The sequence below is a fragment of the Rhipicephalus microplus genome, chromosome X (genome assembly GCF_043290135.1).
Source record: "Rhipicephalus microplus isolate Deutch F79 chromosome X, USDA_Rmic, whole genome shotgun sequence".
Taxonomy (NCBI): domain Eukaryota; kingdom Metazoa; phylum Arthropoda; class Arachnida; order Ixodida; family Ixodidae; genus Rhipicephalus; species Rhipicephalus microplus.
In genome coordinates, this window is record NC_134710.1 from 10,027,722 (window position 1) to 10,050,370 (window position 22,649).

Genomic DNA, 22,649 nt, shown 5'->3' on the forward strand with positions numbered 1-22,649 from the left:
ATGATCCCACGTGCTTCAGCAGGTCTTGAGCAACTTTTCAAGGGGCTTATGCAACGTGCGTGCAGATTCCAGGTCGCTGAGGTTTTGGAGCAACATAGACCTACACTGAATCTTTGAAATATGCACCCTGCTACTCGACATGGCCGTGCATATGCGTAGTGGCATTTTGGTGACTTGGCTTGGCTCGAATATCTAGAGAGTAACGATGCCGGTACAATCCAACTATATGACACAGGCACAAGCTACCTTGTTTACAGGCATGCACAACGTAGTACAAATACAGGGAAAATTTATACGATTCCACATCATTCACCGCAGTGGTCTAGTGCCTCAAGCACTTGGGTGCTGACCCGCAGGCCACGTGATGGAATCCGGCCACCAGCGGCCACGTTTTTAACGAAGTTGAAAATGCTTGAGGCCCGTGTGCTTAGATTTAAGTGCACGTTAAAGAACTCCAGGTGGTCGAAATTTTCAGCGCCCTTCGCCACGGGGTCTCTCATAATCATATCGTGGTTTTGGGACCTCAAGCTTCAATAGTTGGTTTATTAAAATGCCACATCATCTCATTGTAACAGCTTGTTATTTTCAAAAACAGTTGAAAAGCTCAAAATGAAGGTGGTCGACGACAGCTTCCACAATTCGCTAGGAGAGCTGGTCGCATCGCTGTAACTTCTCATTGTTGCTGGAAGACTAGTATATGTGTTTGGAGCCTTTCAGATAGAAAAATACTGCTTGTGCATTCTTTTGGGATTCACTACTGCGATTACAAACACTCAAAGTGTGACCTTTCTGTCGTGCTGTAAAGAGATGGGTAGAGAAAAATTTATTGTTGAGGTCCCTTTAAACAATTTTCATAAGTTAATGCCATTTTAGTTACATGGGGGAGATAGCTGATTGCTGAGACTGTTGCTTCGGCGACAATATAGCTTAAAACAGAACTCTTGTGATCAATATGGCATCGATTGGGGCGTATGTACATGGGGTGCATTCATCTAGGTAATTCATTAATGAAAACAAGAAAAGTTGCCACATCTCATTTTGTTGAGAATTCTTGTTGTTGCTGATTATTCAAAACACTATTAGAAAAATATTTGATTTCGAATATCCACAATTCCATTCATTATTCAAAATTTTTAAATATTCGTACGCATCTCATATAAACTACAACAATTTAGAAAGCCTAGAACTCCATGTGCATTTGTGCCCACTTTGCTCTGTGTTCAGTAGATGTGCCAAACTGCTGCACTTTAACTCACTTTTGCAGGTCACCGCACGCAGCTTCAAGCACTTGGCATCACTACTCACCCTCCTGCAGTCTTTCATTCCAACACAGTAAACAGCCATCTTGTTCTTTAATTAACCCTTTACGTGTTTCGGTTTTTCTGCATCCCATCCGTAGTTAAAGCAGCAATGGCGGAGTTAAAGAAACAATTTCTTTAACTATGCAGCATACGGCCCAGAGACAGGAGACAGCAACGTAGCGACCACGATTCTTGGGCAGCAGCAATCTGCCAGCACGGGTGACAGCATCCTGGCAGCACACAGTCTGACCCTTTTGAAGAACACAGTAGGGCGACGCACACTCGCACTGCATAACACGTGCCACTATCGCTGGACAGCTGGTGCGCATGGTTCCCACTAGTTTTGCACAGTGATTTGGAGCTATTGCAGTAATAGGAACTAAAGAACATAACAACGTTTCTGCTACTCTTCTTTCAACTTCGTCATGATGGGGTTTAATGTATTCTCCTTGGACAGGCAGTACCCGATATGTCCAACTCGATAGAGATCGTCAAATAGTTCAATATTTCGATGAATCAAAACTATAGTGTATTTAAGACTCCAGCTCTCAAAGGTGTTTTAGGAAATTGTAACAAGCGCTAACATGCCAATTCGCTCAATGTTGTGAAGAACGTTATGCTGTTTGCTTCTTGCTCTGCATTTATACTGCTAGTAGTGCGGATTTCCACGTTGCTCCTATGCACGGTTCCAGTAGTCAATAAAGAGCCTTAGTCTTCCCAGTATTGGTAAAGCGTAGCGTATAGACTCTTTCAATGTTTACAAACACAGACCCTTGATAACATCCGGTTTTCTTCACCGACGTGCCTTAATAACCTCGGTGGACAACAAGAGCTTTAGAAAATAGACCACCAATTTCTCCAGTTATCTTCTCTTATTAGGTACATTATGTTAGAATCAATGTTCTTTTGAGCTTCATAGAACTTGTAAAACATTCCCTTGTACTTTACGCATGTTCCTTTTATGTGAAAAACGAAAGGGAGACTTTCCTTATCATTAAAAAGAACATGAAAACATGCTTCAGTTTCGACGTTAGCAGCTGGTAAATGAGTGAGTGAGCAAACTTTATTTAACCAGCAGATTGAGGCGTCGGCCTAAGCCGCGCCAGGGGTGGTGGAGAGACCCTGTCTCTCAGCGGCCTCCCGTGCTCACTGGATGGCCCATATTTGATCTGTCCGATCTGAGCTGATCAGGGCGGCTCTCCACCGCGCCCCAAGCTGTTCTGGGGAGACACATTGGCGTCCAGTATCAGTGTGCATTCCCATAACATATGCTCTAGGGTGGTGCGTCTCATGCTACATAGCTTACACGAGTCATCTGGGTATAGTTTGGGGTAGATGCGATTTAGGTGCTTCGGGTTGGGAAATGTTCTAGTTTGAAGTCGCCTCCAATCAACCTCCTGAGATCTGTCTAATGTGGAGCTAGGTGGTGGAAATCTGCGCCTCAACTTTTGGTAGAATTGGATAATGTCGCAGAACCTAAACATTGTGTCCCTCTCCCACCACTCCTCTCCTCCCAGCACCTCATGTGAAGCTCCATCGCGAGTGATGGCGTCTCTCATAATCATATGGTGGTTTTGGGATGTTAAACCCCACATATCAATCAATCAATCAATCCATCGAGAGTGCGGTAAGTGAGACCTCGCACTACGCGGTGAGCCTCCTCGTTGAGGTGGGGAATGACGGACGCAAACGGGATGTGGGCTGGGAACCATATAATATACCTTTCTTCAAATTCCTCGGATGATATGAGATTTGCCTTGCGGAAGAGTATGTTGGCTGCCTCGGTAGATATTCTTCCTCGTGCATAGTTAAGGATTGCCGACTGCGAGTTGCTGATGACATACCTACACTTTGGGGAAATTATGGCCTGTGCAATAGCCACCTCTTCAGCGATTTCTGAATTATCCGAGCATATGGAGCACGCGTTTACGCATTTGCGGTCGGTGTTTATTACTGCCGCAACGTAGGATTTGTGACTTGGGTACTCCGCTGTGTCTACGAACACCTCCTTGTCTCTGCCGTAGGCCTTAGTAAAGTTCTAGCGCGGCTTTCTCTTCTGCCCTGATTAAGTTCGGGGTGCATGTTTTTGGGCAGATTGGAGACCTGGATCTTTTCCCTGATCTCCTTTAGAACCGACACTTTACTTCCTTGTTGCCTATGGTAATTTATCCCCAACTTGTCAAGGATACACCGTCCTGTGCGCGTGCTGGCTAGCATCTCCAACTGGGCAATCTGTTGCGCTTCTATCAGCTCCTCTAAAGTGTTATGTAAGCCCAGTTGAAACATTTTTTCGTTGCTGGTGCTATCTGGAAGGCCCAAAGCTTGTTTGCACGCCTTTCGTATGAGTGCGTTGATTTTGAGTTTTTCGGCTGTATTCCAGTTTAGATATGCCGCTACGTAAATAATATGACTTATGGCGAATGAATAAATGAGCCTGATGACGTTAGCCCCTTTCATGCCCTGGTGTTTATTTGTGACTCTCTGGATTAGCCGTATCGCGTTGGTGACTTTGGTTATTAACCTCTTGACGGTTTCACCGTTGTACCCTTAGACTCGATGATGAGTCCAAGGACTCTGATTTGTTGCACTATAGGAATAGTCCTGCCGTTTTTGGTGTGACTTTGGATCTCTTCGTAAGCACGGTCCCGTTTGTATCCCTTGGGTGGTCTGCCTTTAAGCGTTGGGCGATAGAGGAGGAGTTCGGATTTATCTGGCGAGCACTCGAGGCCAGTACCTTCAAGATACTCCTCAATAGTGGTGACGGCCTCCTGTAGTCTCTGCTCTATCTCTCTGTCACTACCTTCACACGCCCAGATGGTGATATCATCTGCATATATAGAATGATGTATTCCGCATATTGAGTTCAGCCGCGCCGGAAGTCCTATCATTATGAGATTAAACAGCATTGACGATATTACCGAACCCTGTGGGGTACCAGCACTGCCCATAAGCCTTTCCTCAGATCTCAGTTCTCCCATTACGATGGATGCCGTTGCCTTCAGGAGTGTCCAGTGTTTGACAGCGGCATGAAAAGGATAGAAAGAATTAGGACCTTGTCAATATAGCTTTTTTCAAAACTGTAAAGTTAGCCTCCCTGCGATGCAGTTTTCACATTTAATCATGGCCAGTGACTTATTGCATTTAGCCTGTTCCAAGTGCGGCTTGATTACGCAATGACGTGTAAAATGTTGACTGTCAGTTAGGAAGTCCTTGACATAGTTATACGCTCTCGATCCTAAGCTTAATTGGCAGATCTGATGTAATATTGCCATATGCGATGCTTTGTCGAAGGCTTTTTTAAGGTCTAATCCTAAGATCGCCCGGGTAGCTCTTGTTTTGTTGTCTAGAATCTGCTGCTTAATTTGCAGTGCCCTCGGTCCAGCACTCGTTAATATATTGCGTGATGTTCTCTATGGCTTGGTCGTCAAGGTTCCGTAGTGTTCTGTTAGTGATCCCGTCTGGTCCCGGTGCAAATTTGGTGTTTAGCTTCTGTAGCACAGCCCTGGTTTCAGCCACAGTAAACTCCTCATCTAAGAGCTCGTTCGGGCCTCCGGAATATGGTCCGTGCTCTATGACAGGCATGGCGGGAATGTACGTGTTGCTAGCCTCAGCAATAAAGTCCTTCTCACTGCCGTTATACTGGTGCACCAATTTACGCAAGGTTTGCTTGTGTGCTGATTTGGTGTTATCTGGGTCTAGCAGGTGTTTGAGCATGCGCCATGTCTGACCAGCATTCATTTGGCCATCGAGACTATTACAAAATTTGTCCCATTGCTGTTTCCTTAGCTGCTTACAATGTTCTTCGATCTGTTTGTTCAGCTTGGCTATGCGCTTGGGCAAGGGCCTGTTGTGCCTCTGTCCCCGCCATCTGTTCTGCAGTGATTGCTTGGCCTCCCACATGTGTGCGAGACTGCTCTCAATCTGCTCTAGGGGTGGACTTGAAGTGATACTTCGCGTTGCCTCGCTGACGTCGTTATTGACATCTTTGATCCAATCTTCAATATTGTGGATAGGGTCTTGTTTTTTCGCGTTTCTGACTTTCCGAAACTTATCCCAGTCAGTCCATCTAATCTGTCTCTGAATTTCTGCGGCAGCCATGGTTTCTATCCTGATTTCTAATATTCGATGATCACTCCCCAGATCAGTGAATGTGTTTTTCCATTTAGCGGTCCCCACGTTTTGAACTAACGTTAAGTCTGGAGTGGTGTCTCTTGCAAGCCCAGTTCCCATACGCGTAGGGGAGTCGGGGTCAGTGATGAGAGTTAAGCCTGTTTCTTGAATATCCTGCCATAGCGTTTTTCCTTTGGCTCTTGTGTATCCGTATCCCCAAGCACTGTGTGGAGCGTTAGTCTCCACCTATGACGAGTGGATTGGGTCCCGCTATATCTACGGCCTTCTTAAAGAGAAGAAAGAAGCGTCGTATGCGTGTGGCATTGCTGTACAAATTCAGAATAAATATGCTCTGAGATTTTTTTCTTGTAGGGGCAAGTGTACGAGTATATGCTCAATCTCTGTTGCGGGTGTCGGGGCAGATTGCTACGAGTTCCTTCCTTACTAGAGTGGTTAGTGTTCTAATATCCCCTGTTGGGGGGCCGATCGCCTGATATCCTGGTAGCTTAGCTAAACCATGGGTTTCCTGCAAAATTGGAACATCCGGTTTGGTACTGTCCCTAAGGTGTTGCAGGACTGCTCTCTTCCCCTCATAGCACCTGCAATTCCACTGCCAAATAATTAAGTCCCTTTTTCTGGGCTTCCTTATTTTGAGTTGGCTATCGAAGAGGGAGGAGGGTGAAAGGAGGCAGGCCTCATGAAATTAGTTGATATAGTCGCTGATGTGGTGCCCTGAGATAAGTGTGAATTGCCTTCAGTGCTCATCGGAAGGTTGGTAGCTGGAAGTACCGGAGGTGTCCTAGGGTTGAGATTGGCTACATTAGCTTCGAGTTTATCTAGTCTATTCCATGATGATGGATATTGCAAGCGAGAGATTGTTGGTTGCCTCTGCCTGTTCCTTAACTGCTTTCTGTATTTCGGACAATGTTTGATTAATGTTCGAGGTTTGCGCTGTAGTTTTGTCATTAGAAACCTGAGCTTTTCTTTCAAGGGGTGGCGGGGTACTGTCCTCGTTAATTCGGTTATCTGGCATTTCTCCGAGGCGCCCTTGGGCCGCGCAACGCATTTGTTTGACAACCCAACAATGTGACCACATTGTTGGGTTGTATGTCACATAAACTACCTATGCTATAAATATCAGCGCCTAATTCAACTTCAAAATAAAACCAAACTTTGCGTGCGCGCCATTCCGAGACCATGTGGCCATCCTGCACCATCTTGGTTTTGGTTTGACCGTGAATTCTTTCTTTCTCGTTTTCCGTCTTTCAAAATGGTGTCAACAGTGCGGTTGAGACGCTATCGCCGTTTCCCCGGGATGCGACGCAGAGCGCTGGTTGGCCATAGCAGCTCATTCATATCTCGCAGGCGAAAGCGCGCCCGCCATTGACTGCTGCTCTGGAAGAGGGGGCTGGCCCTTCCAGCAATGGCACATTTGGCGCGCTCGTCTCACTGTTGCTCTCTGCTTCGTCCACCTCGGCCGACTTCTGCTTATGAGCCACTTTTTGCCTTGGGCTGTATTTTTGATCAGTTTCTCTTTCTTCTTTTTGCACAAGTTCTGTGCCCTTTATCTTTATTGCTGTGCGTAATGCCGGCAACGAAGCCAAAGACGATGTGCAAGTTCAGAGCGTGGAAACACGTTATGCAGCTTTTACGAATATCACATTTACGCTTTTTTGCTGCAAGTGCCCAGTGCGTAGATGCTTGCAACAGTGAAAATGTGCTGTCGGCTGCCACCAGTCCAGAATCCGACAGACCGTGTGTACCTGGGGCCGCGAATGCATCGAGTGTGTCAGAGATCGCCAGATCCAGCATGTGCTCTGAATCAGTGTCGAGTGTGACACCTAGTGTTGCTGAGATCACCACACCCAGCACTTCGTCTGCATCGAGGCCATCAAACGTGCGTGCGCCGTCGACCTTTTATCTGCCAACGCATTTACTAAGTAAGGAAGAAATCGATGTGAATATGAGACTTTGAGACTCTGTTCGCGCTGAACTCAAATCTATGCCAGCGACGAAGAAAAAATTTGAACTGATGCAGCTGGCTCCTGAAAGAGATGCCCTACAACTGAAAAAGAAATTCTAAACGGCACTTGGAGAAAATGGAGCGAGGACAAAAGAGGAAAAAAGTGCACAAGGACACTTTAAGCCACTCTGCTAGAACTTTTTGAGGAAAACTTATGTGCTGAACTTCCAAAACCTGTCTTCTCAAAATGGATTTTTTGGCTAGTTGTAGTGCTGAAGAAAGAGATTTTTCAAGAACTGCTTATCAGATTTGTGTGCAGTTTTTTTTTTTTTTATTCTGCTCCTGAATGATTTTGCCAGGGTGTAACAAGCTTCTTTTTTGAAAATCGGGTCCATTAATTATTAATAAACAATTATTTCTTGATAAATGTCATACCTACTGGCTACATTAATTTCAAAGTTGCATAAAATTTTTTGGAGGGGAAATTGAAAAAAAAAAAAAAAAAACGGCCCTGTAGTGACCTAGGATATCTAATCTATCCAGGGATGACCACAAATAATTTCAGCCTTCCGATATGTCCTGGGATTTCTTGCGACTCTTCCTCAGGCACACAAGTGAACCACCCAGTTAAACCTCAGTAACTCTAGAACTGTTGAACACAATTTCATGAAAGCTTGCAGTTAGTTTCCCTAGTTTCAATGTAGTGAACATACCCTAAAAGTTTCATGGAGATATCATAAAAAATAAAGTTCGATTTCCGGGGTAGCCTCCCCCCTTAATGCTGAGAGCGATGAGTCTGGTTCGAATTCCTGGTGGGTGTCTTGAAATTTTTTTTCTCCCGATGTATTTTTCTTTATACATACATGTTTATATACATACATATATATATCCGGGACATGATGAAGGCGCCGGCAAAAATCAGCTGAGAGTGTCCATATAATTGCTATCATAATAATAACGTGTCGGCATGCTGTCATCTGGGCATATGGCCCCGCCTATGGATGACAAGCATGTCATGTATGCCCACTGAGATTTGGGAAGCAACCACTGCCACTCACTAAGTCCAACATGGATTATTTGAGTGTGGCTCTGAAAAACAGTGCCAAATCGAATTGGCAGGAATACTGTGTTGTCGAAACTTAAGCACATGAATCTAAAGCGAATGGCAGCATCAGTTTGGAGCTTACAAGCTACAGAACTCACGGCGGCCACTTGTTATATTTAAAATGGAGAACAATCTTTTCCAGCAGTGCTCCATGTTTTTGAGACCCAGTGCTGGTTACTCCACCACGATTTAGAGGCTGTACCTGTGACACCTACAGTAGAATCTCTGTTATACCGACTTCACGGGAACCGCAAAACACTTTGAAATAAACAAACTTTCAATTATGCCAAATGCACAATAAGCTGCACTGTCGGCGGCGGCGCACTCGCGTTGTTGCTTCAAATGTGACTGTTCTCTGAGCAAATAGTCTGTCATCTTCTCTTGTTGAACCTGGCTGTGGCTAGCAAGTTTCCCAAGCACTACACGTGTCTAAGGGCTTCTTCAGCATTGTCTTCTTCAAGAAAACATAAAGCGCAGTACAAGAGCAAGACCTGCAGCAACATCGGTAGTCGTCGATGGCGGTTCGTCCACTAACCGAACCATCTGCACAATTTTTCCGTTCATTAGTAGACCACATGTATCGACGTTGCTCTCCGTGGCAACTGATTTTTCAAAACGGGCGTCGCTGAAAAGGGCCCCAAAACTACCGTCGTCGAGTTTGCTTGTTTGCACTTAATGAAATTAGACAGTGATTTGCCTTAACGCCGTGCTTTCGTGTCATGTCTTGCTTCGCGGTGCCTCACTGCCCGACCTAATTCGACTCTAGTCGCCAGCCCAAGCCTTCGATAGGGGCCACGAGCTGCCACTATCAAACGTCGCCATCACCACACTCGCAATCAGCTGTGGGAACACCTGCAGAATCAACCCACACTGCGTTGGCAGGCTAGTTATTTTATCATGCTACGTTTGAACAGTGCAACTGGATACGGTTTGAGCGCACACGGACACATGCACATTGCTGCTGTGTGTGTTTGCATGTTTCGCTCCGTCTATATCTAGTGTTCTTTGTCCGTGTTTGAGTGTTTTATTCCACCAGCGTCCAGTCGCGCTGTTCCAACTTCTTCAACCCAGCACGCGGCTGAAGCGCTCAGCACATCATAATGAAAAACCTAGTGAGTCGACGCGATCAATGCGATGCCCCGGCATTGACTAAATAAGATAGCCACTTTATAAACCATAGCGTTGCGGGCAGTAGTGATGGCGACAAGAGCACAGTCCGACACAGTCCGACAGCTGTCTCGGCCGTCTTGACACATGAAAAATTCCCAATATTGAAAAATTTATGGTCGCCTCGAGGATCTCGACTAAAAATCTTCTAATCGACCAACATTACCAGTATTTAACTTCGAAATATGGATCATTTTTTCGTATAGGCGTGCATACAAAATTGATGGAACCACTTGACTTCTAATTAACCCAAAATTTCAAGTAAGCGACTTCGAATTATAGGGACTCAGCTGTACAAATAAAATTTTATGTAGTGTCATAACAATAGCTTGCACTTTGGCGATGAAAACCTAATACAAGGCACAGTTCTGTTATTTCTTCCACTATTTGCATGTTATAAAGGGAGAACTTTTTTTTTTTTTTTTCAGTTTCATAGAGCCACAAAAATTGTTTTATGTTGAAAACTGGGCTACATTGCTGGGCAGATCAGATTTAGAAAATGCAAAGAAGCCTAGTAAAAATTTTGCAATGCCACTTGTAAAGCTGTAAAGGTCATGAGGACATGCAATGGGTTCTGAACGCTACATCTCGCTCCACAAGAATCTGTTCTTGAAGATTGTGTGGCCTTGGTTATGCTGCGGGAGCTTGTGAAACAGAGTATAGTGAATAGTGCCACCGTTGAAAATGGGAGCGTGAGCGCACTTCATGATTGTGGCTTGTCATCAGTGACTTAATTCAAAGAGAAACGTTGTGGCAGTAAATCATGTAGGGCTGCCACCTGCCCGATTTAGGAATGGCCGGGCTGTTTTTTCGACAACGGGCTGGTTGCCAGTTCGCACCCAAAACCGGCCGTTATTGTTAGTCTATTATTTGTCAGTTTATTTAAAATGATTTGTAACAATATGTGAAGGTCGCGGGATCGAATCCCGGCTGCGGCGGCTACATTTTCGATGGAGGCGAAAATGCTGTAGGCCTGTGTGCTCACGTTTGGGTACATGTTAACGAACCTCAGGTGGTCGAAATTTTCAGAGCCCTCCACTGCGGTGTCTCTTGTAACCATACGGTAGTTTTGAGACATTAAAGCCCACATATCAATCAATCAATCAACCTTCTGTGAGATGAGGGTATGTTTAACCACGGTAATCGCCTTGTCAATACTTCACTTGCATTGACATCAGTGGGGCCAAAATCTTGGGGTACCAGTTGGTTGAGACGCTGCCTGAACTTCTGATCAAACACGCTCACCAAGAAGTGGTGACGACTCCCCACCAGAGTAATGCCGGTGCCCCCAAACCACAGTGCAAGAAATACATTCAGTATTTCTTGCACTGTGCCACTAACAAACTTTTGTGTTTATTTGTATTTGTATTATTTGTGGCTCACAAATAAAAAAAGAAACAAAAAGCAGGGAAAACTTCAAAGAGCGCTGAGACAGAACCGATTGGGTGTGTGTTCTTCAGCACTGCAACTCTGTAATGAGATAGTTCAAGGTGTTTGCCTCCTTGGCTACCAGCCAGTGGTGCCAGATCTACAGATTTTTCTGTACATTGTGTTATTTCCTTGTCACTCTACTGATTCCCGGATAAAGTGAGAATTCTGCTTATTTTTATGATGTTCCTCGATTTCTTTATCCTCTTCGTGCCTCCCCTCAAGGGCAGTCGGCGTCTGCCAAAATGTTCTTTCCTACCTAGAAGATCGACAGACACAAAAGAACAGTATCAATTTTTATGAAAGGAAACGCGCGAGCGCGTGTCCTGCGCTCTACTGCGACTGGCTACAGCACCATCAGCCGACAGATAAAGAAACTGCGTCCGCTTTGGGCAGCATCACTCGTCGCGAGATCAGAGCGGGAGCACAATTCAGCAGTGCTCGTCCAACGGTCATGACTTGTTGTTTTGTTTGCTAAAAGGTGACGTGAACAGCAGATGCACTTCATTTGTCGGCTGATAGTTCTGTAGGAAGTCGCAAGAGCGCAGACCACACGCTTGCCCGTTCCCTTTCATACACTGTACATTAGTCACACACTTGAGCACACAAGATGTGAATGCAGCTGTATGTCTCCCTTGCATGTGCTCCCGATGAAGGCTGCAGAAACGGCGTCTTTTCATGTCTTTTGTCTCAACCCCCACTCTAGCTATCTCCCATCTGGGATCCGTGCCCCATGTTTAACCAAAATTTGGGTGTCTGAGAGTCTGGGGTGCGATCAGCTACACTTCTGGCATGATGGCCTCTAGAACAGGTGCTGGAGGAGTCTCAAGAAAAATTTTTCTGGCATGTCGATCTATGGTTTTGCAGGTACCCAGCCAGCTCAAAGAATGGTGTCCAATTATACCGTATTTTTTCGCATATAACCCGCACCAAAAATTGAGAAAAAAAATCGCCTGTAAAGTGGTGGTGTGGGTTATCTACGAATAATCCGGAAGCAGAGGTCTGCTTCACGGCAGTGCATGGCCTACCATGCAGTCTGCATCTCCATCAGCATCGTCATGTGCAAGCCAATCAAAGCCAACACAGGCCATAGATAGATCTCCTCCGTAGCGTGTTAATTCACTTTTTGCGTGCTTTGATTTGGTCAACAGTGTCACAATAGCGATTTGACGTCTTTCTCGAAATCAGGTGTGGCTAGTTTACACCATTGGTCAGCCTTGTCTGGTGAGGCACCATGAGTGGGTCTCGGTGGCAATCTTTCACCGCGAAAGAGAAACTCAAGATTATAGCTGCTGCGAGGAGGCAAAATGTCGACGAGTCTTGCATTCGCGACTTGCCGGGGGGGGGAGGGGGGGGGGGGGGGGCTCTTTTGAAAATGCACGCAAGGAAAAGCGAGCATTTCGAGGCCCCTAAGATTAGTGCGAACCCTCTTTTTGAAACGCAGCTTGTCAAATTTATTGAGTAGTGGAGAAGTCACGGCCACGCTATGTCAAAGGAGATGACGCAAATGGAAGCGCTGAGGTTGGCCCGCGAGATAAACATCTCACGCGAATTTTGTGGGACCAACATGGCATTCCGGCTGACATGGTGCGCTAGAGCTTCACAAAGTGCGCCGTCAGCAATTGCTTGGATGGCACCGAAGATTATTGCGTCTTCGAGAGCGGCGACGAAGCCTTGGATGGCAGCAGCAACAGCGGGGAGTTGGGCGATGCTTGAACGAACGGGATTCGGCGCCATCAATGTTGCAGCGATTGCTTCGAAATAAAGTTGTTTTGTAAACGAGATTATGATGTGCTGTGCAGTTGTGACTTCTCAAAAACAGTTTTCTTTTTAGCTAAACATGCAGGTTATGCGCGAGGATATATATATATATATATATTTTTTTTCGCAGAGTTCAAATAGGGGTGCGGGTTATATATGAGAAAATATGGTACAACGAATGAGTTTTCATTGTTTCTGGAAACTATTTTCTGAACACCGGAATGACCGCGGGACGTTGACAGGCTTGTCGTTTAGCAAGCCAAAAGAAACATATGTCTTCATTCGGTGCTTTTTAGGTATCGTCTTCGGAGTAGGCTCCGTCTTCTAGAAAACCATAGCTTTTGTCGCGTTGACGGCTTTCACTACCGGCCAGGGTTGGCCTTCGGGGGAGCTGACTGGCTCATGAAAGGGCATGAAATTCACGAAAGTTTGTGCTGCCAAAAAAGCTCATTGATTCGCTGGCCAAACAAGTACGCGAACAAATAAAAGGACACTCCTCTCGATAAGCATTGCCTGAGAAGCACCAAACGAGTTGCAGTAACTACTACTAGGCAGGCTGGCAGCTTAACCATACGATAACTCGTGTACAATAGAGGTCCTTCCAGTCCACGTGCAGTGTAAGGTCCTTTTTGTTATGCAGCATAATTTCCCTGTAGGGTGTTCCAGCCCAATAAAAATGAAGCTAAAAAGGTATAGGAGATATCGTAGCCTTCAGCTGTTGCATAGTAATTATGACATCGATTGAAACGAATTAAATTCCATAAGAAATCAACTGGCCGCAGGTGGGGACGGAACCTACCATCTTTCATTTACGCGCCTGGTGCTCTATCAATTGCGGGGCAATCATATGCCTTCTATACTTCCTGTACTGCAGCTAAAACATATAAGGAATGTTCAATATATATCTTAATTAGCCTCATTTACCGTTGATTTCAACTATCAGCATAGTAATTAAATTTGTGTATTGAAATTGATATTTAATGAATCTGCTGACTTTAAAAATCATGTGTTGCATTCTTTTGTTGCAGGAGCGTCGGCATGCAGATGGCGTGGCAGGGTCTGCCCGGCCAACCACAAGTGGCAGCCGCGCAGACACCGATGGCGCAAGGCTTGCAGCAGCCAGGAATGATCGGCGCATACCCTATGCAACAGTACCAGGCCCAGTAAAGGGAGCTACCACTCGCATCCCCGCCCCACGAAAAGAAGACCACACACATGGCTCTTCCCGTTCAATTTTTTTTCTCCTCTGCTCCCTGGCTGTGGCCAGTTCCATTTTTGTTTGTTTTTCGTCATGGAACTATGTGGTCAGTCAGCAGGGCGAGGGAAACTACACACACACACACACTATATGGTAAAGGGGGGGGTATCAAAATCTGCTGCCAATCCCTTTGCAGTTTCCTTTAGCAGCGTAGAATGGATTAGACTTTTTTTAAATTATAGAGCAGCGTCACGCACGCTGCTGCTTTTGTTGTTTAAGTTTAAATCGCTGCAAGGCATATGTGTGTGGATGGGAGGCTCCCTTTTAATTATGTAGCCGTCCTGCTCGTGCTCAAATGTACTACCCTCTGTGAAGGACGGCTGTGGTGTGGGCGGGGTACTGTGAATGCGTCATGTTTTTAAGAGGCACCAACCTTGACGGATGTACATAGTCGCTATTGACGCCTCTTGGTGCTGCCGCCGTCAGGCCCCTGTGCACGCTGTATGTGCGCCTGTTGGGAATGAGAGCATGGCCTGCGTTTGCTGCAGCAGGAATAAATAGGCTGGCAAAAAGCTAGATTTGTATAAACGACTCTGTCTCTTCTTCTTTATTATCATTGTTTAGCGATCTCATGCTGATACTTTTGGGCAAACTGTGACCTCGACGATGGCTGTGAAACTAGCCATATTCTTGGTACAAGTTTCACCCTTGGCATTTCAAGTCGTGTTTATCCTTGGTGTCCCTTCAAGGCTGATGCCATGCCCTTGCGAGCAGAAATTTCCGGACGATGTTGTGACCTGCTGTGTGTGTGCACCTGATGCACCTTCTGCGAGAGTTGCAGTATGCTCTCAAAATTCAAACGAGATGATAACAGGGTTTTCTTCAAATTGGTAGATAGGAAAATTACGCGTCGTCTGTTATGTTACTTCTGCTTCCAGGCCTATACCTTCACTGCTTCGAGGTGCCTACTGCACAGTGTAATCGGGGAAGAAACGTGCAATTCTGCGATGTAATTGTTGCAGATTGTTCAGTAATTGTGTTCTTCCATTCCTTTAGCAAGTGGATAGAGGCTACGTTGCGCATTTCAGAGAACAATGCGAGAATTACATAAAAACAAACAACAGTAACGGTGAGAGGTGCGTTTCGAGTGCAGCATTTGTTTTCGCTTTGAAACGCACAGTAATCTTTTGAAGAATCTCTTTAATTTGGTATTTTAGAGCACTAACGAAGACCACTGCAAAATTTCTCGCACATTTGAGCACATGATGCCAGATGTCTGCATAAGTATGTGTACTCTGCCCCATCAAGTACGCTGATATAGTATACCATATTTACTCGCATAATAGGCGCACTTTTTTTCACAAAATCCGGCTCGAAGTAATATTTCAGCATAAAAAAAAACTACCTACGCACTTTTTAATGAACAAGTGAGTGTGGTCAACTACACACACACACGTAATATTTATTTACACAAAAGATGTAGGTGTTCCTCCTTTTCCCCATTCAGAGTTGGAGAGCACACATTCATCCTCGCCCAGCGGGGATTTGTTTTCGGTGTCCGAATCATCTGCACCCCACAACATGTCATCCTCACTCGCATCCAGTACATTCAAGATGCCCGTCTTCTTGAATCTTTTCCTCACCACTTCATCGGAGATCACCTGCTACGCTTCCACGATCCACGCGCACAGCATTTCCACAGGCGGCCTCTTAATCATACCGCTTGGAGTCAGCTGATGTTGTCCACCAGCCATCCAGATGGTGTACAGCCTTCAAACATTGTCCTCCTTGAAAGGCTTATTCAAGGACACATCCAAAGGCTGCAGTATCAATGTGAGGTCACCCGGAATCACTGCCAAATCTGTGCACAGCTCCTTTAGCTCATTTCCTACACGGTCTACTAGATTCCCACGAAAACTGTCCAGGACAAGCATGGACGGAAACAATAGACCACCCGGCTTCTGACCCCAGACTGTTTTGACCCAATTCACCACGAGTTCCATGCTGATCCAGTCTTTTTGCTGGACTGTGGCGTAGATGCCTTGAGGGAAATTTGCCTTTGGGAGCGTCTTAAGTTTCAATACGTAAGGCGGTAGCTTGTGCCCATCCGCTGTCGCCGCAAGCATTACGGTGCATCGTGTATCAGCGCCAGGCGTTCTGACGACGCTCCGTGCACCTTTCTCCGCGACAGCCGTGTTCTGCGGCATATCAAAGCAAAGGAGGGTCTGATCTGCGTTGTCCATCTGAGACAAAATGAAGTCTTTCTGCTGTCGAAGCTTTATAACGAAACGGTGGAAGTCCACCACTTTGTCCTCATATGCTGCGGGCAAGCTCTGGCACAAGGTGGTCTGCCTTTGCAGTGCGAGGCTATGGCGCCGCATGAAACGAGCTGTCCATCTGGAGCTGGCTTTGAATTCTTTTGCTTCGATGCGCTGCGCTCGGGCTATTCTGCGCGCCTCGATATGCACAATATCCAATGACACTGTACAGCCGGCTTTTAAAATGTAGCTCTCGTATATGCCGGACCAGTTGCTCTTCGACGTTTGGGTACCTGCCGGTCTTGGCACCGCGGAAAGCCCGCCGTGTCTCCTTCGTTGCCTTTAGTTTTTCTTCTTGATCCCTCGAGTACCGAATACTCGTTTCTCCAATGCCGAAATGCCTGCTTGCAGCCTGGTTGCTGTGCTCCAGCGCATACTGCACTGCCTTCAGTATAAATCCAGCCGTGTAGCTTCTGTACTTCCCCATGGTGGAACCAAAGTTGAATACACGACCACAACATACGCACACTGCTTGCTAAATGGCGTTTCTTTTTCTCTGATGATGGTGATGGCGATCGAGCCCCCGGCATTGTACACGTGACCTCCAAGGAGCACAGCGATTTGGAGGGTATCAGTAATTGATGGAACAGCCTTTTTTTTTTTTTCGCTTATGGACTTTTTTTTTTTTCAAGTGTTATTTTGTTGCAGATCGATTTTTTTTTTTGCTCGTCTATTTGCCTTCTTTTTTTCTTGAGGATATGGGGACCAGGTATCGTTCCTGATCATGGCCAAGTTCGGGGTGCGCCTGTTATGCGCGGAATAAAGAAAAATTGGATTTTCCGTGACCAAACTAGAGGTGTGCTGATTATGCGAGTAAGTACGATATTTGCGTTACATATTCCGCATCCCCAGCTGTCTGCCAAGTTTAAACCAACTAGCTTGTGCCCACACTTTGCCTCAGTAAATTTGTTGAAACAGCCGAGTGCGTAAAAGGCCCACGGAATTAAACGGCCACTCGTTCAAAGGGACCCATAACTCTGTGATGTTCCGTACTACGCCTAAGAATTCCCATTCAGAGACATCAAAATTACCTATTTCGGGGATTTTTTCCTGCAAATGTTGACGAAATTCCCAGCATATTTTTCTACACAACAGTACTCGTTTCCGCCCCCATCCACGCACTATATTTACACGTGTCCCGCCTACTGGTGACTTGAAATTGTGACTAGCCCCTCCACTGCCACACATCAAAAAGCATGACTATTTATACTGCCAGTACACTGCACATTGTGGGCTTTAAGTCTAACACCAGTAGTGAACTACAAATTGTTCCACTTAAGTATCACAAAGAAGGCTTAAGTGTTATGCTCGTGTGGTGCATGAGCCAGAACAGATTACAGCAGGTGAAGGCACTGTGACCGCTAAATATCGGTCGTCATAGGAGAATTTAATAACCATTTCTGAAATTCCCTGCAATATCGCGAAGATTCCCTTTGGCTCAAAATAACAGGCAAAAATTCCGTGCACGGAACATCACTGCGATAACCGACTTTTTAAAGGCTGTAGTCTTTCTTTAGGAACAACACAAAAATTTTGGTCTTATCTGTCTGTCTGTGCATTCGTCTGTTTGTCTGCCCTTAACGGTACCCTAAACGGCACCTAAGTGGCCAAACGATACTCCAAACGGTGGACATCATCCGCAGCACCCACCAATATTGCTCAAGATTCAGCATTCATACTTGTGCAATTGTCAATTAAAAACCAATTATTGCACATATCTGAGGCACCATAACACGTCAATATTTTGTGTCTTTTGCTAGAAAAGGCATACACAAGTAATTATAAGGACTGTATATATAGTGTTAATCACGTAGCGCTGACCAGGCAAAGCTTGCTTGAAAAGGCAAGTGTTTTCAACACTTTACGAATAAGACACTGTAGTGGCACCTACCTATTGCCTTGCGTTCTGTACCTTATGATCTCCGAGACTGGCGCACAGGGCACGCGGGCTTCGTTTTCTAACATAACTGCCAGATAGAGTTCATGTCTCGCGTGTGACGTGACTTGATGCGCTCGTTCGTCTCCGCTGCACGCTCGAGGCACTCTTAACGCAGCGCCTCCAGAATACCATTCACCGATTTTCTTGCGCAGAACATCAAATAAATGTTTTGTTCACTCTCTCCAGATGCAAGACTATCATCTTTCGACGACATTTGCAGTGTAACATGCAGATACGGGGCCAATTTTTAAACTCAGTTTTTTCGGCGCGGCAAAAGCTTACCCTTAGTAGTGTTCGTAGCTGCAATAGTTAATCCCAAAAGCATGTAGTTATTTTATATGCAGTATTTTCTATCTGAAAGGCTCCGAACACGGATGTCCCTCTTTGTCGAGTAACGCTCTGAATCGATAGCAATGCTGGTAGCCCTTTTAGCGACTTGTGCATACTGTCGTTCTGCTTGCGCAGGAGTTCCTGTAACTATGCTTGACTTCCTATTTTCTGAGCTGTGCAACTATTTTTTTTTTTTTTAAATAAGCCGTTACAGTGGGACGATGTGGCTTTATACAACTTTTTTGTATTTGTACCGCGTTGCCGGCGCCCAAGTCTGATGCGCTTGTGTCGTGGATGGGGTGTCCTGTCGTCGTCCTTTTGAGCCACTATACTCTCTCGACGCGCGACACAAGCCAAGTTACCGAAAATGTCGCTGTGCACATGCGAGTCCATGCGCAGTAGCAGTCATTTCCGAGACTAAGTGCAGGTAGAAAAAAAAAAAAAACGGGCGTTTCCAAAATCTTAGCGACCTGAAAACTGCGTGTGGGGTATCATGAGCGTGCAGAAAAGTTGCTCAAGACACTTTGACGAGCGTGGAAGCATTACGTCAGGGGCGTAGCCAGAAAATTTTTTCGGGGGGGGGGGGGGGGGGTTTACTGACCAAATAGAAGGGAGGGGGAGAGAGGCATAAGCTTTTTTTGTGACGTGACTATGAGAGGTAGTTCAAAAGTTCTGAGACTTTCCCCTCTCCCTCTGGGTATGCTTCTGAAGACAGTAAGTAAAAGTAAATACAGTAAACGGTAGGTTTGATTGGTATGGGGGTGAAACGTCCCAAAACCACCGTATGATTATGAGAACCGCTGCAGTAGAGAGCTCGGGAAATTTCGACCACCTGGGGTTCTTTAACGTGCACGCAAATCTGAGCACATGGGCCTACAGCATTTTCGCCTCCATCGAAAAAGCAGCCGGGATTCGATCCCATAACTTGCGGGTCAGCAGCCAAGTACACGACATGTGGTGCAGCGGCCTCTCGTCGCACTGTTGAATGGACTAGTCTTCATTTCGATGACCCGCCTGATCGGAGAAGACATTGCTAATCGTTAGTCTCTGTTAAGCATAGATGGCGTGGTCCTTTCGGGGCGAAGTGTGGTTTACAGGTGGAGGTAGGGTGCCTAGAAGGGGGCTGAATATGTGCTGAGCGCCGCGCGTTTGTTTTGCCAAAGAGGGCGCCTCTGTGCGCTGATGCCGCTAAGGGCGTTATAAGTTACTGTATATGCTACCTTTAGGGCGCATATACAGTAACTCTAGGGTGCTGCTTGGGACAGCCACCTCCGTCTAAAATTACCTGAAGGAAGCCTTCTTTCCCCCTCCCTTTTTTTCCCACGTTGACGTGATTCTATTGTACGTGTATCACAAATGTTTTAGCAGCGAGGACAATGCCTTATAAAACCATAAAGAAGGCTTAACGTTCTCGCGTCATTCCTGACCAACGTTGGGTGCAGGTAGGGGAGTGTAAAAGTTCTAAAAGCTCGAATAACGAATCGAATGATGTTCGATTTGATCGTACTTGTGAATCGAATAGCACATATTCAAAATGCCGAGTTTTTTTGAATATTTAGCCCTGGCGGAAAAATCCCAGAGGAGCAACACATATTAAAATGGGATAGCTTTTATTTTTTTTAATCACCATAGTTTTATTTACAAGGTAACGACAAAGTACCTCTTTGAATTCGGAAATTACTGCCGAGTTTGAGCGAACAGTTATAAAATTCTTATTGACTATCACTGCCTATACAAGTTTGCCCCAGTTAACCTAAGAATGTCATTTTTTGCCCATAAAAAATCGTATTAATCCTTTTGTAAATGTTTCTGACTTTTGATTACAAATTAAATATTGTTGAAGCATACAATTGTTCTCTTACTATTCAAATTATGATCAATTTACACTCGATTCATTCTAATATTGTTTCATCTGTATTCCATCCGGTTTTAAAGTGGGCTATTCAGCCATACACGAAAAAATTGCCGACAGAAAAAAAAAAATCTCTTCAGAACATGGGCCCACGTCTGAGGCAGCTCATTGGCATGCAATGAGCTGCCTCAGACGTGGGCCCATGTACGTGATCTACGTGCCTTTTGCATCTAGAAAAGGCCCATCTACGTGCCTTTTGTAGTGGGTGACCGCCTTTGAACCACGAAGCCATTATGATAGTCACGTGTTCTGACACCCGCTGGTAATGGACGCTTGTACCATGCATTATTGTTATATTTCATGTTGCATTTACAAAACACACGTGTCCTAGGATAAGCGTGTTTGTAAATGCAACATGAAATATTGTAATGCATGTATTTGTAAAGCATAACTACTTTCACTGCATTTCCAAGCAGAGGAAGTTTTTTTCCTCGTATTCACAAGCAGACGCGTGACCGTGTGGTAGAACATCTGTTTGTCACGCAAATGACTGGTTTGATCCCCACTCAAATCCAAACGACCCCGGGTTGGCCCACACTCTGAGCCCGGATTTCTTTATCATTTATTTTATTTGCATCGTTATTAATTTTTCGATCACGCATAAGATGATTTTTCGCTCCCAACCAATGATACGGAAGCAAATGCCAAAGCTCAAGTTTCTGCAAAACAAGCTCTTTAACGCTCTTGCGTTAAAAACACGGTGCTCAAATGAAGTGGCATGCCCGACATGCAACGATATTACTAGTGCACAGTCCTACTCTCTATGCAGCCAGCTGCATAATAATGCACGGGAACGCTATTTTTTCAAAGAAGGGAATGAAATCAACCCCTTATTTACGTTGAGAAAACGCGATTATCATTCGAAAGTATGGCACGCAAAAAATAGCGCGGGCCACGTTCGAGCTCAAGCATAATTGGGCTCTATGTCGTCTGCTCAACGCCACATGCCCCTGCGTACAGCATCCCTTGAGGCATCGGTTTACCCTGAGGACCAGTTTCAGCGCGCACTTGTCACACCTTCCCATTCTAGCCACCCTAGTAGAGGTGTGCGCCAAGGCACGAGGTTTCGACCGTTGGCATGGAAACGGAAACTACAATTCTAAAAAAGAAAACTACTTTACTGTGTCTTCTCTGCTTACTTAGCTGAAATTCAGTAGTATTATGGTCCCTAGACTATGAGAATAGTAGCATTTAACAGTAATGCCTGTGTGACCAGCATGGAGATGTAAGAGGACCGGCAAACATTCCATGAATGTTTTGTTTTTCATAGATCAACACTCCCCGTTTGTTCACATCGCTAGCATGCATTGTATCAAAAAGACATTTCATTTCTTTTTACTCTCGCAGTGATGCTGTTATATCTGCTAGGTATTATTTCTTATTGACTTACACTTTGCATTGTTACTTCCAAGAAACTGTTAATCTTTTATTTTTCATCAAATGTACCACTTGCCTCTGTAATGCCTTCCGGCCTTGAGGCTACTTTTAAGCAAATGAATAATAGAGGAGCCTATTTTCAACAGGTAAGTAGGGGTAAGCGGAGCTCGCAGTCTTCGTGTGTAATGTACTGTTTTTTTTTCCGAGTAACAGACAAGTGGGCAATTTATGTAGGTCACAATGACATATAGTGACTCATGAAACACACGAGAAAGGTGCTAATTCATCTCTCATGAAGGGACACTGGTCGGCGACTTATCATGCAAGTGCTACAATGTATACAAAAGGAGCAAAACGAATATAGGACATTTGCCTTTTTCTTTATGTCCTTTTTCAAAGACTACATTCTTGAAAGACTCAAGGAGGTGCGGGCGGGGGGTGGGGTGTAGAGCAGTGCTTGAGTCTCGTTTGTTTGTGAGACCGCTCTTACCAGCCCATACTCCCTTTCCCTTAAAAGGAGTACTGAAACAAAATTTTGAATGCGACATAACCTGTCAGATATATTTGTGTAGACAGGCACATCATCCACAAAATGTAAACAAATGTTGTCGCCCAGAACGTACTTCAAATCAATTTTAATCGCGTAAACAACCAACCACCCCCTGTGTCACGAGTTTTGTGTTGGCTGTGGCTCTCTCCTAACGAACCATTCCAAAGGGAAAAGGGGCACATATGTACAG

General features: G+C 45.3%; 1 protein-coding gene across 10 annotated transcripts in view; it reads left to right on the forward strand.

Annotated features, from left to right (window-relative positions):
• LOC119175652 (nucleolysin TIAR) overlaps positions 1 to 14,624 on the forward strand; it is a 153,010-nt gene extending 138,386 nt beyond the window's left edge. For 6 of the 10 annotated variants that reach the window (XM_037426574.2, XM_037426573.2, XM_037426575.2 and 3 more), the window contains 3 exons: positions 1,265 to 1,332; positions 1,449 to 1,622; positions 13,864 to 14,057. In XM_037426574.2, the coding sequence (XP_037282471.2) occupies positions 1,265 to 1,332; positions 1,449 to 1,622; positions 13,864 to 13,964 (343 nt within the window). In that variant the 3' untranslated portion in view covers positions 13,965 to 14,057. Of the gene's footprint in view, positions 1 to 1,264; positions 1,333 to 1,448; positions 1,623 to 13,863 lie in introns of all 10 variants that reach the window. The other 4 variants (XM_037426577.2, XM_075881803.1, XM_075881804.1 and 1 more) reach the window with 2 other exon arrangements.
• Positions 14,625 to 22,649: the final 8,025 nt, after the last annotated feature.